At 42.9% G+C, this 15890-nt stretch overlaps 1 protein-coding gene across 2 annotated transcripts in view; it reads left to right on the plus strand.

Annotated features, from left to right (window-relative positions):
- The window catches only part of asmt2 (acetylserotonin O-methyltransferase 2), a 59884-nt gene extending 51856 nt beyond the window's left edge, over positions 1-8028 (plus strand). For both annotated transcript variants that reach the window (XM_064953105.1, XM_064953106.1), the window contains exon 9: positions 7407-8028. In XM_064953105.1, coding sequence (XP_064809177.1) covers positions 7407-7618 — 212 coding nt within the window. In that variant the 3' untranslated portion in view covers positions 7619-8028. The remainder of the gene's footprint in view (positions 1-7406) is intronic.
- The last annotated feature ends 7862 nt before the right edge of the window (positions 8029-15890 follow it).

A 15890-nucleotide genomic window follows, 5' to 3' on the forward strand; every position in this document is an offset into this window, starting at 1 on the left:
TCTGATGTCTCTCTGGAAGGCAACCGTTGCTCGAATTTCGTCTACCTTGTTGTCAAGAGACTGGACATTGGCGAGTAGTATGCTTGGGAGCGGTGGGCAATGTGCACGTCTACGGAGCCTGACCAGGAGGCTGCTCCATCTGCCCCTTCTGCGGCGCCATTGTCTTGGGTTGGCCACTGGGATTAGATCCATTGTCCTGGGTGGTGGTCCAAACAGAGGATCCGCTTCGGGAAAGTCGTATTCCTGGTCATAATGTTGGTAAATTGACGTTGCTCTTATAACCAATAGTTCTTCCCGGCTATTTGTAATAAGACTTGAGATTTCCTGGGGTTACAATGTAAGAAATAATACATACAAAAACACAATACTGGTAGTTTCCTAAGGACTCGAAGCGAGATGATCATCTCTGTCGGCGCCATCTTTTATAGTGGGGGTGCAGGAAAATATATGTTTTTGAGCATATTTTATATGGTTGAAATACTGACAGCTTTTATCTCACAGTGTCAATCACTGAAAAATACAGTCTATTCGCATTTGCTCAAGAGATGCTGAGAATAAATACTGTAATGCTTCACAACCTTTTCCCGAGACAAAATGTACATTTGGTGTATATCATTGTACTGCAAGAAATACTTAATTCCGCAGGAGTTCATTTCATATCAGACTACATGTGAGTCCAAATTTCATGTACTATTCCATTTAACCCATCTCAAGTTCAAAGGTGTGGAGTATCATTTCAACTTTCTCATTTGTTGTTAATGTGAGAATAGTAGATTAGTCTTTCACAATATCACAATCTTTCACATTAATACTCAAAGTAAATTATCCTTATAAATTGTATTCTGTGTGAGATTTTAAAGTAATCAGTTCAAGGACATATATGTCTGGTGTATTAGAAGCAATTATTGGTACTATGATTGTCTACAAAATATTTGTTTATTTACACGAAGATTGACCGTGAAGATAGACATTTTTCCATTCGCTAGGATGTGGGATCCTGTTTTCTTCTAACAATGCCAACAGTACCATTGTACAATCTCCTGGTGTTGTGCCCTTAACCCCCATAATGGCTCTCCCTCAACGGACACTGCACTGCTGCTGATTCTGTGTCAACTTGGGTTGAGAAAGGAGGAGATACATTTCCCTTCTAACCCATGGACAATAAAGTTGTATTCTATTCCAATTTGGAGTCATCCACTTCCTTATCCAGCATATTGTCCATCAAGAGGGCTGGACAGCCCCGACAACACAAGCTAGCTCCCCCCGTAGTCTACTCCAGGAACAATATGTATGCGGTCCAGCATTGTTGTCTGAAAAAAAGAACAACACAACAAGGACTCCCCTGAACAGGCATTTGTTGAAATACAACAGCTCAATGTTGATCAAATCACATTGTATTGGTCACATACACATATTTAGCATGGACAGGAAGGGGAACTCCGTTGTCCTGGAAAGGAATAGCAAGAGGGCCATGCGACATGTTTCTTTTGTGAAACTGTGGATACAACCACAGTCAGGACAATGGACTATAAATGACAGACACTGACCAGGCAAAGCCTGACACACTGCCTAGAACCTGACGAGGCCAGTCAACCACAGCCTCGACTCGGTCACATACACATATTTAGCAGATATTTAGCAGATGTTATTGCAGGTGTAGTGAAATGTTTGTGTTCATAGCTCCAACAGTGCAGTAGTATCTAAAAATTCACAACAACACACATCTAAAAATAAAAGAATGGAATTAAGAAATGTATAAATATTAGGAGGAGCAATGTCGGAATGGCATTGACTAAAATGCAGTAGATTAGAATACAGTATATACATGTGAAATGAGTAAAGCAGTATGTAAACATTTTTAAAGTGGCCAGTGATTCCATGTAACTGGGCAGCAGCCTCTACAGTGCAGGGTTGAGTAAACCCAGCTTTGATGCACCTGTACTGACCTCGCCTTCTGGATGATAGCGGGGTGGTCAGGCAGTGGCTCGGGTGGTTGATGTCCTCGATAATATTTATGGCCTTCCTGTGACATCAGGTGCTGTAGGTGTCCTGGGGGGCAGGTAGTTTGCCCCCGGTGATGCGTTGGGCACACCACACCACCCTCTGGAGAGCCCTGCAGTTGTGGGTGGTGCAGTTGCCGTACCAGGCGGTGGTACAGTCCAACAGGATGTTCTCAATTGTGCATCTGTAAATCTGAAAAAAATGTTCTGACCTTGTAAAGTACCATTAATTATAACAAAACGACCACTTGACCACCCTTGTTGTAATTTCAGGTGCTCCTTACCATTCAAATGAGTTTCTTGCAACAGGGCGATATCAATATATATATATTTTTTTTAAAGACAGTAGTTTCTTCCTTTTAATGGGGTTATGGCTCCCTCTAATGTTCCATGTACATACACTCAGTCTGTTACCTGCCATTGCACTTTGACCAATCAATATCCAGACTGAATCCTACTGTAAACATGGGGTGGTACCTTTTCCCATGTGTTGAACTCTCCTCAATCTCACCGAGCACCCTGAACTCGAACTATACTAAACCCAAAAATTAAACATGTAAAGATCCGAAAGGGGGTTTTCCCACTAGCTAACATGCAGGGGACTTCAACTCTCCAATGTAGACTCTTAAGTCCGCATTGCCACTCAACAGCCTCATCCTTTATATATATGGACATGAAAATCAATAGAAGAAGATTGAGGCTTTTCCACCTAAAACCTGGGCACCAATACGGATTCACACACATCTCAGCCTGAGCGACAGTGGCAGTTACTTTAGCAAGAAAAATAATAAAGATACGAATATCACTGAACCGGAGTACACGAGAACTCACCCCACTGCTTCATGATCAGATGCAGCTTAAAGTTATTTACCCGAGAGAGTCAATAAACGCAGCAGCCTCTTCAGGTGTGTAGAGTTTTTTTAGGCGATCCGTTGACCATAACCTTCGATGTGGCTGGGTACAGCAGTGCGTAGTCCATCTTAACTCTCTTGAGTCTATTCCTCACCTCATCAAACACTGAATAATCATTGAAGAATGAGACCTTTGGACCTTTACGTTGACTACCATCAGAGCCGATGTTTCTAGCCGGGTCCATGACGCGCTGCTTGTCGGTGAAGTTGTGGAACTTTATAACCACCGGCCGTGGGCGCTGATTGGGACCGGGTATCGGTGCTTGAGAGCGATGGGCTCTGTCCAGCTTCACACGACCAGCCTTAGTGTCCATTTGTAGGTAGCCAGGGATCCATTCCTCAAATTATCTTACAGAACGTGTCCCTCCAGTGTTTTCCGAGAGTCCCACAACACGGATATTTCATCTGCGTCCTCGATTATCCAAGTCGTCATTGTGCTCTGCCATTTCACGCACCTGTTTCTCAATTGCCTTTATCTTAGTGTCTATTGATGTAGTTGAAGTTTCCACAGTAGCAATTCTTCCTTCCACCTCATCAACATGCTCGACAACCCTCTGTAGTTCAGCTGAATGGCCCGCTATTGCTTCCAAGACCGTTCCTTTCTTAACATCGATGACTTTAGTAATGTTATCCGTCCTCCTTTGAATCACCAGTTCCATTGTGCCTGGATCCCCAGTGGTGTTAGCTTTGCTAATGTTAGCTAGCTCCTCCCGCACATCTACAGGGATGGTGGTTTTGGTCGAGTTCTTTGTAGTTCTGCTGAGCATGTTGTCGGAAATTTTTGAGAAGTAGACTCATTGTAGGATTCTACCACTTTTTCAACCTACAAAATGTATGTAGAAAGAGATGTATGAATGCTACGGAAGCTCGCTGAAACAGGGTGTTCTCTCTATGGCGCCATTTTGTCCCCCGCTCGCCAAATATTTATATATTCTTAATTCCATTCCTTTTCTTTAGATTTGTGTGTATTGTTGTGAAATTGTTAAATATTACTGTTAGATATTACTGCACTGTTAGAGATGGAAACACAAGCATTTCTCTACACATGCTATAACATCTGCTAAACATGTGTATGTAACAGATAACATTTGATTTGATCTGATAACTAGCTATAAAAGGATTCAATTTCCCTGGGTTCTGCATTAGACTCAGACCTATACAGAGCTAATATCTGTTGTTCTGGTCAGCAGTGAGCCCTCCTGATTAATATCTGTTGTTCTGGTCAGCAGTGAGCCCTCCTGATCCCATGTGTTGTTCTGGTCAGCAGTGAGCCTGCCCGATCCCATGTGTTGTTCTGGTCAGCAGTGAGCCTGCTCGATCCCATGTATTGTTCTGGTCAGCAGTGAGCCCTCCTGATCCCATGTGTTGTTCTGGTCAGCAGTGAGCCTGCCCGATCCCATGTGTTGTTCTGGTCAGCAGTGAGCCCTCCTGATCCCGTCTGTTGTTCTGGTCAGCAGTTATAGTGAATAGAGATTCCTTTTGTTTGCTGAAATTTGCTAGTAATTTCCCCTCTTTATCCCTCTCTTCAAAATATTTCTGCCTAGCCCTAAATAGAAAGATTTCCACTTTTTGAGTGAGGAGGGTATTGAATTTGTATTTCAACTGTCAGATTCATGCTAGACGTACAGTATTCAGTTTAAACCCGATTTCTGAATGGCCCCGGAGGGGAGGGCTGATGTTTTACGTTCTCCTAACCAACTATTTTGTTATTTGTTTTTATGCGAAAGCATTGTTTGTAACTTATTTGTAACTTATTTTTTTACTTATTTTGTTCATAATGTTGCTGCTACCGTATCTTATGACCGAAAATATATTTTGGACATCAGAACAGAGATTACTCACCTCGAACTGGAGGAAGATTTTTTCTTTGACAAGTCCAACGCGAGGGATATACTGTTTTCTACTGTTTTCTGGGGAACAGGCCCAAATCCCCGTCATTTGCATGAAGAAAAGACGCCGAAAAAGGGGGCGGAGGTCGGGCTGCCTTCTGAGAATTAGTTGGCGAGTGAGTAAACCCCACTGCCATCCGTTCTATTGGCCAATGTTCCAATCATTGGAAAATAAAATAGATGATCAATGACCAGGATTATCCTGTCAACGGGACATTAAAAACTAATATCTTAGGTTTCACAGAGTCGTGGCTGAATTACGACACGGACAGTATAGAGCTCATGGGATTTTCCATGCACCGGCAGGACAGAGAAGCTATGCCTGGTAAGACATGGCTTTGAGGAGTATACCACCTCAGTCATTGGCTTCATCAATAAGTGCATTGATGATGTCGTCCCCACAGTGACTGTACGTACATATCCCAACTAGAAGCCATGGATTACAGGCAACATCCGCAACTAGCTAAAGGCTAGAGCTGCAGCTTTCAAGGAGCGAGACACTAATCCGGACGCTTATAAGAAATCCCGCTATGCCCTCAGACGAACCATCAAAAAAGCAAAGCGTCAGTACAGGATTAAGATTTAATCATACTACACCGGCTCTGAAACTCGTTGGATGTGGCAGGGCTTCAAAACTATTACGGACTACAAAGGGAAACCCAGACGCGAGCTGCCCAGTGACATGAGCCTACAAGATGAGCTAAATGCCTTTTATGCTCGCTTCGAGGCAAGCAACACTGAAGCATGCATGAGAGCACCAGCTGTTCTGGACGACTGTGTGATAACGCTCTCAGTAGCCGATGTGAGCAAGACCTTTAAACAGGTCAACATTCACAAAGCCACAGGGTCAGACAGATTACCATGACGTGTACTCAAAGCATGCCCGGACCAACTGGCAAGTGTCTTCCCTGACATTTTCAACCTCTCACTGGCCACGCTTGTAATACCTACATGTTTCAAGCAGACCGTCATAGTCTCTGTGTCCAAGAAAGCGAAGGTAACCTTCCTAAATGATTACCGCCCCATAGCACTCACGTCGGTAGCCATGAAATGCTTTGAAAGGCTGGTCATGGCTCACATCAACAGCATCCACCTGGGTACCCAATTTGCATACATATCCACAGATGACGCAATCTCAATCACACTCCACACTGCCCTTTCCCGCCTGGACAAAAGGAACACCTATGTGAGAATGCTGTTCATTGACTACAGCTCCATATTCAACACCATAGTGCCCACAAAGCTCATCACTAAGCTAAAGACCCTGGAAAAAAAACACCTCCCTCTGCAACTGGATCCTGGACTTCCTGACAGGCCACCCCAAGGTGGAAAGGGTAGGCAACAACACATCTGCCACGCTGATCTTCAATACTGGGGCCCCTCAGGGGTGTGTGCTTAGTCCCCTCTTCTACTCCCTGTTCACCCACGACTGCATGGCCAAACACGACTCCAACACCATCATTAAGTTTGCTGATGACACAGCAGTGGTAGGCCTGATCACCGACAACATTGAGACAGCCTATAGGGAGGAGGTCAGAAACCTGGCAGTGTGATGCCAGGACAACAACCTCTCCTTAATGTGTTCAAGACAAAGGAGCTGATCATCGTCTGACCGTAAGGCCAAAAGGCTCCTTAACAGCTTCTACCCCCAAGCCATAAGACTGCTGAACAATTAATCAAATGGCCACCGGACTATTTACATTGACATCCCCCCAACCCCATTTGTTTTTTACACTGCTGCTATGCTTTTTATTATCTATGTATAGTCACTTCACCCCTACCTACATGTACAAATTACCTACACTAACCTGTACCCCCACACATTGACTCAGTACCTGTATATACCCTCGTTATTGTCATTTTAGTTTATTTGGTAAATATTTTCTTAACTCTTTCTTGAACTGCACTGTTGGTTAAGGGCTTGTAAGTCAGCATTTCACAGTAAGGTCTACACATGTTGTATTCGGCGCATGTGACAAATAAAGTTTGATTTGATAAAGTTTGATTTGATTTGTATCTGCTTCTTAAATTCCATTTGTTTGGCAGCGCTCTCCTTCTTTTTGTGTGAGGCATGTTGGGTTATGTGGCCCCTCAGGCAGACCTTTAAAGCCTCCCAGGCCACTCCAGGTGATGGGGGAAGGGTAGATTTTCTTTGTACAAGTCAATTTGAGCATTCAAAGAACCTGAAGTAAACATCCAATAATTAACTGCAATTAAGGATCCTCCTACGAAAATGACTTAATTTACTAAAGGGGACAAAGCAGAGATTCACATCAGACCTCAGATATCAGATTCACATCAGATATCAGTATGCTCCCAATTGTGCATGAGAGGGGGACGGCACCACAAGTTGTTGACAGGGCGCACAACAATCAAAACCAAAAAATGCACAACCGGTAGCAATGTTAATCAATGTCTCTCTCTCTCTCTCTCTCTCTCTCTCTCTCTCTCTCTCTCTCTCTCTCTCTCTCTCTCTCTCTCTCTCTCTCTCTCTCTCTCTCTCTCTCTCTCTCTCTCTCTCTCTCTCTCTCTCTCTCTCTCTCTCTCTCTCTCTCTCTCTCTCTCTCTCTCTCTCTCTCTCTCTCTCTCTCTCTCTCTATATATAGGTGGTGGGGTTCTGTTAGTGGAGGCTCTACTGTTTGAGAACCGTCGAGGTCCGGTCATGGCTCAGATCTTCTCCCTCAACATGTTGGTCCAGACGGAGGGGAAGGAGCATCCTCCCTCTCAGTACTCTAACATGCTCTCCTTCGCTGGTTTCCACAACGTCCAGGTCTGTCGGACAGGGAAATCCTACGATGCCATCCTGGCCATCAAATGAACCTGTCAGGCTGTTTAGACCATGAAATATCTATCGTTTAGACAATGAAATCTCTATGGTTCAGACTAGATATCTTAGGAAGTATCTATCTTGTGTGAAGCCTCCATGTTAGCAGTCTGTCTGCATGAACCTCACCCTTCAGATGCAGCCGACCCGATAGTCTCCTGGTGACTCTGTTATTGGCTAGCTAAGATGACATCACATTGTTATTGTTTTTACTCTTTTTTAGGGTCATGTCTTCTCCCTCAAATACAAATATTTTGTTTTTCCGTGCATATAGTCTATATATTATCTGAGATGTGATAGTGATGTTATTCTCACTTCAAAGACGAGGGAAAATGTGGGCATAACTGTAATGTTAGACCTGTTAGTAACCTGTTAGTAATTTCCTATTAAAGGAGTTTCCTCAGCAACAACCCATCGTACAGTTATGTTTCTATAGGATACATTGAGTACACTGGTACCAGAGGTCTGATCCACACACTAGACACAGATGTCAGAATGTCTATTCCACGTTGGTTCAACGTCATTTTGTGGAAACAACGTTGATTCAACCAGTGTGTGGCCTGTGGGCAGTCTCTGCTGTTACTCTCTTAACAGCTCTCCTGCTCTATCTAGTGTCACATCTGTGCATCGATTCCTGAAGAACAATTATTTAAGTAGGTTACTGTTCAATGTCCAGGGAGAAGAGAAGGAGTTTTTGCAAGTTAAAAAATATATTTTTTGGGACCCATATCTAACCCCCTTTTTTTGTGTAGGCACAAAACTACCTCCATACTTCCATAGATTTTTTAAAACCGGTGACACTTGAGGGGGTCGTAGTGAGAGTCTCGTGTTCATGAAAGTAGTTTGATGGCCAAACCATTCGGGCGCTACAGCCATATTCGTGAGAAGACCGATTTCCGTGATGTCTCATGCTCTGACCAACACAGCTGTAGCACGGCCTCCTTCCACAGCAGATGTGGAAGGCTGCTATAGACGTATAACCCTAACCTAGTCAGCTCGGCCTCCTTCCACAGCAGATGTATATATATATATAGATGCTACAGCAGATGTGGAAGGCTGCTATAGACGGATGCGGTGGATTGTATTGTAAACAATGTATACGAAATGCTTCAGTCTGGTTTTAGACCCCATCATAGCACTGAGACTGCACTTGTGAAGGTGGTAAATGACCTTTTAATGGCATCAGACCTAGACCTTAGTGTTGCTTTTGATAACATCGATCACCACATTCTTTTGGAGAGATTGGAAACCCAAATTGGTCTACACGGACAAGTTCTGGCCTGGTTTAGATCTTATCTGTCGGAAAGATATCAGTTTGTCTCTGTGAATGGTTTGTCCTCTGACAAATCAACTGTAAATTTCAGTGTTCCTCAAGGTTCCGTTTTAGGACCACTAATGTTTTCACTATATATTTTACCTCTTGGGGATGTCATTCGAACACATAATGTTAACTTTCACTGCTATGCGGATGACACACAGCTGTACATTTCAATGAAACATGGTGAAGCCCCAAAATTGCCCTCGCTAGAAGCATGTGTTTCAGACATAAGGAAGTGGATTGCTGCAAACGTTCTACTTTTAAACTCGGACAAAACAGAGATGCTTGTTCTAGGTCCCAAGAAACAAAGAGATCTTCTGTTGAATCTGACAATCAATCTTTTTTTGTAATAGTATTTTTATTGGAATTTCACAGTTTTCACCCAAATTAAGAGATACAACAACAGAGACAAGGCACACAGAACAAAAACAAATCACCATCATTGCCTCTCTCAATACATACATTTTAAACCAACTTACAAACAGAGATTAAACAAAAAAGCTCAGTTTAAACCAAGAGGTTAGGTTGCACACTTGGAACGTACAGTGTAGTTCTAAAATACATAGATCCCCGCCATTCTAAGTGAATCCTTGCAGCATAATAGCTGATACATCAGGTTCTAGGTAATTTAGATAAGGTTCCCATACTTTGTAGAACTGGTCTGTTTTAGAATGCAATGTACATGTCAGATATTCCAGAGGCACCCATTCAAATAGTATCTTATGCCAATCTTTAGTAGAAGGGACCGTATTACTAATCCACTGTAAAAGGATGTTTTTCCTCGCTGCGAAGGTAAGGATGTTGTAAAGCCTCCTTTTACCCACAGAAGTAACATGCCTACTAGGGAGACCTAACAATAAAGAAACTGGGTCCAGCTCTAGATCAACCCCTAGGATCTTTTCAATTTCTTGCAGAACACCAGACCAGTATCTTTGTATTTTGGTACATGACCATAAACAATGTGTTAGGGTGCCTGTATCAGTTTTGCATTTAAGACACTGAGGGGAAGGGGAAGTGGGGCTAAAAGCATGTCTGCGATTTGGGGATATATGCAATCTGTGTATTATTCTTAATTGGATTGCTCTAGTACGGTTACATATAGATATTGTTTTTGCATATCTCCAAATGTCCTCCCACGTCTCTTCGTCAATAGTAGCAGACAATTCTTTCTCCCACACTTGTTTCACCCTCTGTGTGTTGACAGCAGAAAAGGACCTTAAAGTATCATAAAACAGACTTACAGACATTTTCCTTTGTGGGAGAAAAAGCATTTTTTCAATGACAGACATATCACGGTTACCAATTAAGGTGGTGCTCTTCAGAATATAATGTCTTACTTGTAGGAAGCGGAAAAAGTCCTGCTTTGGGAGTCGATATTTCTCGACCATCTGCTCAAATGACAACAAAATCTTATCAGCAAATAAGCCATTAGTTAAAACCAGCATCCAGCAATCCTGGACTGAAATCTGGGTTATTAAGAATTGGGGTAAGAGCAGAGGTTAGTTTGGACCTTCCCAGGAAGCGTTGAACTGACCTCCATACTTTGAGTGTGTTAAGTGTAACGGGATTATTGCAGTGATCTTTTACAGACTTGAAACTTCTGAAGAATAAAAGATCCTGTAAGGGGTATTTTGAAAGAGAAGTCTCAATGTCTAACCAAATAGAGGAATCATCATTTGTGATCCAGTCAGAAATATAACAAAGGTGGGCACACCATTGATAGAGCCTGATATTGGGCAGGTCCAAGCCGCCCATAGAACTTGGCAGCTGCAATATTGCCATCTTAAGTCTTGGCTTGCGTTTACTCCATATAAAGGAACTTAGCCATCCATTTACATCCTTTATTACTGTATTGGAGAGTAATACTGGGATCATTTCCAGTTGAAGCTCGCATCCGCTACAAGACCATGGTGCTTGCCTACGGAGCTGTGAGGGGAACGGCACCGCAGTACCTCCAGGCTCTGATCAGGCCCTACACCCAAGCAAGGGCACTGCGTTCATCCACCTCTGGCCTGCTCGCCTCCCTACCATTGAGGAAGTACAGTTCCCGCTCAGCCCAGTCAAAACTGTTCGCTGCTCTGGCCCCCCAATGGTGGAACAAACTCCCTCACGACGCCAGGACAGCGGAGTCAATCACCACCTTCCGGAGACACCTGAAACCCCACCTCTTCAAGGAATACCTAGGATAAGATAAGTAATCCTTCTCACCACCCCCCCTTAATGATTTAGATGCACTATTGTAAAGTGGCTGTTCCACTGGATGTCAGAAGGTGAATTCACCAATTTGTAAGTCGCTCTGGATAAGAGCGTCTGCTAAATGACTTAAATGTAAATGTAAATGTAATCATTTGGATTGGGTAAAGTAGCCTAGGTAAGATGTTCATTTTCAAAAGGGATATTCTACCCAACCAAGAAACCGGGAGAGAGTTCCAGCGCTCCAGATCCTGTCTTATTGTATCAAACAAGGGAACAAAATTGGCTTTGTACATTAGCTGGAATTTTGGAGTTACAAATATCCCCAGATAAATGAAACCTGAGGGAGACCATTTAAAAGGGAAGGGGGGAGAAGTATCAGGTACCGAGTGTAGGCTACCAAGTGGCATAGCCTCTGACTTAGTAAGGTTAATCTTATAGCCTGAGAATTCGCTGAATAATTCAATAATATTAATAAGAGATGTAATTGAAGTCTCGGGACTAGAGATGAATATTAGGACATCATCAGCATACAAGCTGATTTTATGGTGAACATCACCAATGAACAGCCCCTGTATAGCAGGCGTTACCCTGATGGCCTCGGCCAGTGGTTCCATAACGAGTGCAAAGAGGAGGGGGGATAAAGGACAGCCCTGTCTGGTACCTCTGTGTATAGAGAAGCTATTTGACCTTAGCCCATTAGTAAGGACAGCAGCCTGAGGGTCATCATATAAAACTTTCACCCATTTTATAAAGTTGTCCCCCAGACCAAATTTATTTAGAGCAAATAATAGGTAAGACCACTCCACACGATCAAATGCTTTCTCAGCATCTAGGGAGAGCACAAGACCATCCACAGCACTTTGTTGGTAGGCTTGAATTACATTAAGAAGCCGCCTAACATTGTTGCATGACTTACGGCCCCTAATGAAGCCAGTTTGGTCTCCTTTCACAATTAGTGGCAGTAAGTCCTCTAATCTTGTGGCTAGGATTTTAGAAAGCAATTTTCTATCCACATTCAGGAGGGAAATTGGTCTGTACGAAGAACAAGACTCTGGACATTTTCCCTTTTTGAGAATAAGTGAAATGTTGGCTTCTCTCAGCGTTTGAGGAAGTTGGTCATTTGAAAATGAGTGGTTAAACATATCACGCAATGGCTCAAGGATCAGGTCATGGAACTCTTTATAGAACTCACTACAAAACCCGTCTGGTCCTGGGGCCTTACCATTTTGCAGATTCTTAATTGCGAACATTATCTCTTCCTTGGTAATAGGGGCATTAAGGAGGGACCTCTGCTCTTCGGAGATAGTAGGGAGCTCAATCTTACAAAAGAAGTTCTCCATTAATTTGGGTGCATCCTTTGGCAGTTCTGAGGCATAAAGGTTTGTATAGAATTTCTTAAATGAGTGACTTATCAATTTATTTTCATATAAATGATTACCATCAGGGTCAGTAATAGTAGCAATTGACTGAGAGTCAGCCCTCTTTCTAGCTAGGTATGCCAAGTACTTTCCTGGCTTATCGCCATGTTCATATAGCTTTTGCCTGACAAATCTCATTTTCTTTTCAGCGTCCTGTGTTAGGAGAGAGTCTAACGTTGATCTAATGACTGATATTTCCTTTAATAGGGCAGGAGTGGGCGTTTTAATATAGTCCTTCTCTTTAGTTCCTAATTCACCCTCTAACATGTTTTGCTTTTCCCGCTTTTTTCGTCTCTTAGTAGCTGTGTATGACATTATCAGACCCCTGGCATATGCTTTACAGGTCTCCCAAAGGAGCGAAGAGTTATCTGTTGATTGAGAGTTAATAAAGAAAAACGCTTTAAACTCTGTAATACAATATGATGTGAATGTGTGGTCTTTAAGAATGGTTGTGTTCAATCTCCAATGTCTTGACCGATTGAATGCCCCATTGAGTTTTATGTCCAGGATCACCTCAGCATGATCAGATATGACAATGCTTCTTTTCCTAGTGGATAAAACAAACTGCAAAGAAGTCTTGGGCATAAAAAAATCATCTATTCTAGTCTGACATCCATGAGGTGCAGAGAAAAAAGTGAACTCTCTATTGGAGGGATGAAAGGCTCTCCAGACATCCGCATACCCCAGATCATCACAAATAGCTTTAAGTGACTTAGCTTGAGGAGAGAGTGAAGCTATACCGCTGGGAAACCTATCAATAAGGGGGTTCAGCAAGCAGTTAAAATCTCCTCCAACCACTGCAGTGTCCGAGTTTAATTCTGAAAAATCTAGAAACGCCTTAGTGAGGAAATCAGGGGGGTGAGCAGGGGGAAGTAAATATTCATTATGGAAATGTTCTGCCCTTGTAAAGTACCATTAATTATAACAAAGCGACCAAATTTATCTTTCACACAATTCAAGACCTTAAGTGGTAAGTTCTTTTTCACCAGAATTGCTACACCTCTACTTCTGGATTTAAATGATGAGAAAAACACTTGACCAAACCCCCCTTGTTGTAATTTTAGGTGCTCCTTATCCTCCAAATGAGTTTCTTGCAACAGGGCAATATCAATATTTTCCTTTTTCAAAAAAGACAGAACTTTCTTCCTTTTAATGGGGTTATGGCTCCCTCTAATGATCCATGTACATACACGCAGTCTATTACCTGCCATTGTATCTTGACCATTCAATATCCAGACTGGATCCTACTGTAAAAGTGGGGTGGTACCTTTTTCCATGTGTTGAACTCTCCTCTATCTCACTGAGCATAAACAAACGATATGAACCCTGAACTCGAACTATACTAAACCCAAAAATTAAACATGTAAAGATCCCAAAGGGGGTTTTCCCACTAGCTAACATGCAGGGGATTTCAACTCTCCAATGTAGACTCTTAAGTCCGCATTGCCGCTCTATAGCCTCATCCTTTATATGTATGGAAAAGAAAATCAATAAAAGAAAATTGAGGCTCTTCCACCTAAAACCAAGCTTGGGCACCAATATGGATTCACACATATCTCAGCCTGAGCTATAGCGGCTATTACTTTAGCAAGAAAAATAATAAAGATACGAATATTACTGATCCGGAGCACGTGAGGACTCACACAACTGTTTCATGATCAGATTCAACCAAAAATAAACAAAGTTATTCAATACTGTGGAAGTGCAGCTTGAAGTTATTTACCCGAGAGAGTCAATAAACGCAGCAGCCTCTTCAGGTGTGCAAAGCTTTCTAGGTGATCCGTTGACCATAATCTTCAATGTGGCCGGGTACAACAGCGCGTAGTCCATTTTCATTCTCCTGAGTCGAGCCTTCGCCTCATCAAACGCTTTGCGTCTTCGTACAACCGCTGTGGAGTAATCATTGAAGAATGAGACCTTTGGACCTTTATGTTGACTACCATCAGAGCCGATGTTTCTAGCCGCATCCATGACGCGCTGCTTGTCGGTGAAGTTGTGGAACTTTATAACCACCGGCCGTGGGCGCTGATTAGGACCGGGTATCGGTGCTTGAGAGCGATGGGCTCTGTCCAGCTTCACCCGACCAACCTTAGTGTCCATTTGTAGGTAGCCAGGGATCCATTCCTCAAAGAATTTTACTGAACGTGTCCCTTCAGATTTTTCCGGGAGTCCCACAACACGAATATTGCATCTGCGTCCTCGATTATCCAAGTCGTCAATGTGCTCCGCCATTTCGCGCACCTGTTTCTCAAGTGCTTTTATCTTAGCGTCCATAGATGTAGTTGAAGTTTCCACTGCAGCAATTCTTCCCTCCGCCTCAACAACACGTTCCACAACCCTCTGTATTTCAGCTGAATGGCCTGCTATTGCTTCCAAGACCGTTCTTATCTTAGCATCGATCACTTTAGTAATGTTATCAGTCATCTTTTGAATAATCAAGTCCATTGTGCCAGGATCTGCAACGGTGTTAGCTTCGCTAACGTTAGCTAGCTCCTCATGCACATCCACAGGGGTGGTGGTTTTGGTCGACTTCTTAGTAGTTCTATTGGGCATGTTGTCGGAGATTTTTGCGAAATAGTCGTCAAGACTCATTATATGGTAACTTATTTAGCCAATTCTACCACTTTTTCAAGCTAGGAGATTAATGTTAGAATATAAATTTACGAAAGCCACGAGAGCTCGCTGAAACACCGTGTTCTCTCTACGGCGCCATTTTGTCCCCCCCTGACAATCAATCTTAATGGTTGTACAGTCGTCTCAAATAAAACTGATAAGGACCTTGGCGTTACTCTGGACCCTGATCTCTCTTTTGAAGAACATATCAAGACCATTTCAAGGACAGATTTATTCCATCTACGTAACATTGCAAAAATCAGAAACTTTCTGTCCAAAAATGATGCAGAAAAATTAATCCATTCTTTTGCCACTTCTAGGTTAGACTACTGCAATGCTCTACTTTCCGGCTACCCGGATAAAGCACTAAATAAACTTCAGTTAGTGCTAAATACGGCTGCTAGAATCCTGACTAGAACCAAAAAAAATTATCATATTACTCCAGTGCTAGCCTCCCTACACTGGCTTCCTGTCAAAGCAAGGGCTGATTTCAAGGTTTTACTGCTAACCTACTGTGGCAAAGAAGGGGGTCGAGGGGTAAATGGCAGATATGTGAGAGCAGAACTAATAAACGGGCTCTGCCCGATCACTAAAATGGCCACCCCTGTCAGAACTACAGATCACAAAATGGCCGACCACCAAAACTACAAGTCCCAGAAGCAAGGGGAACCCTCAGAAGGTGGAGCCAACCCACAGATAAACGGTCAAGAAAAACCAGGAA

Source organism: Oncorhynchus masou, chromosome 32 (assembly GCF_036934945.1).
Source record: "Oncorhynchus masou masou isolate Uvic2021 chromosome 32, UVic_Omas_1.1, whole genome shotgun sequence".
Taxonomy (NCBI): Eukaryota; Metazoa; Chordata; class Actinopteri; order Salmoniformes; family Salmonidae; genus Oncorhynchus; species Oncorhynchus masou.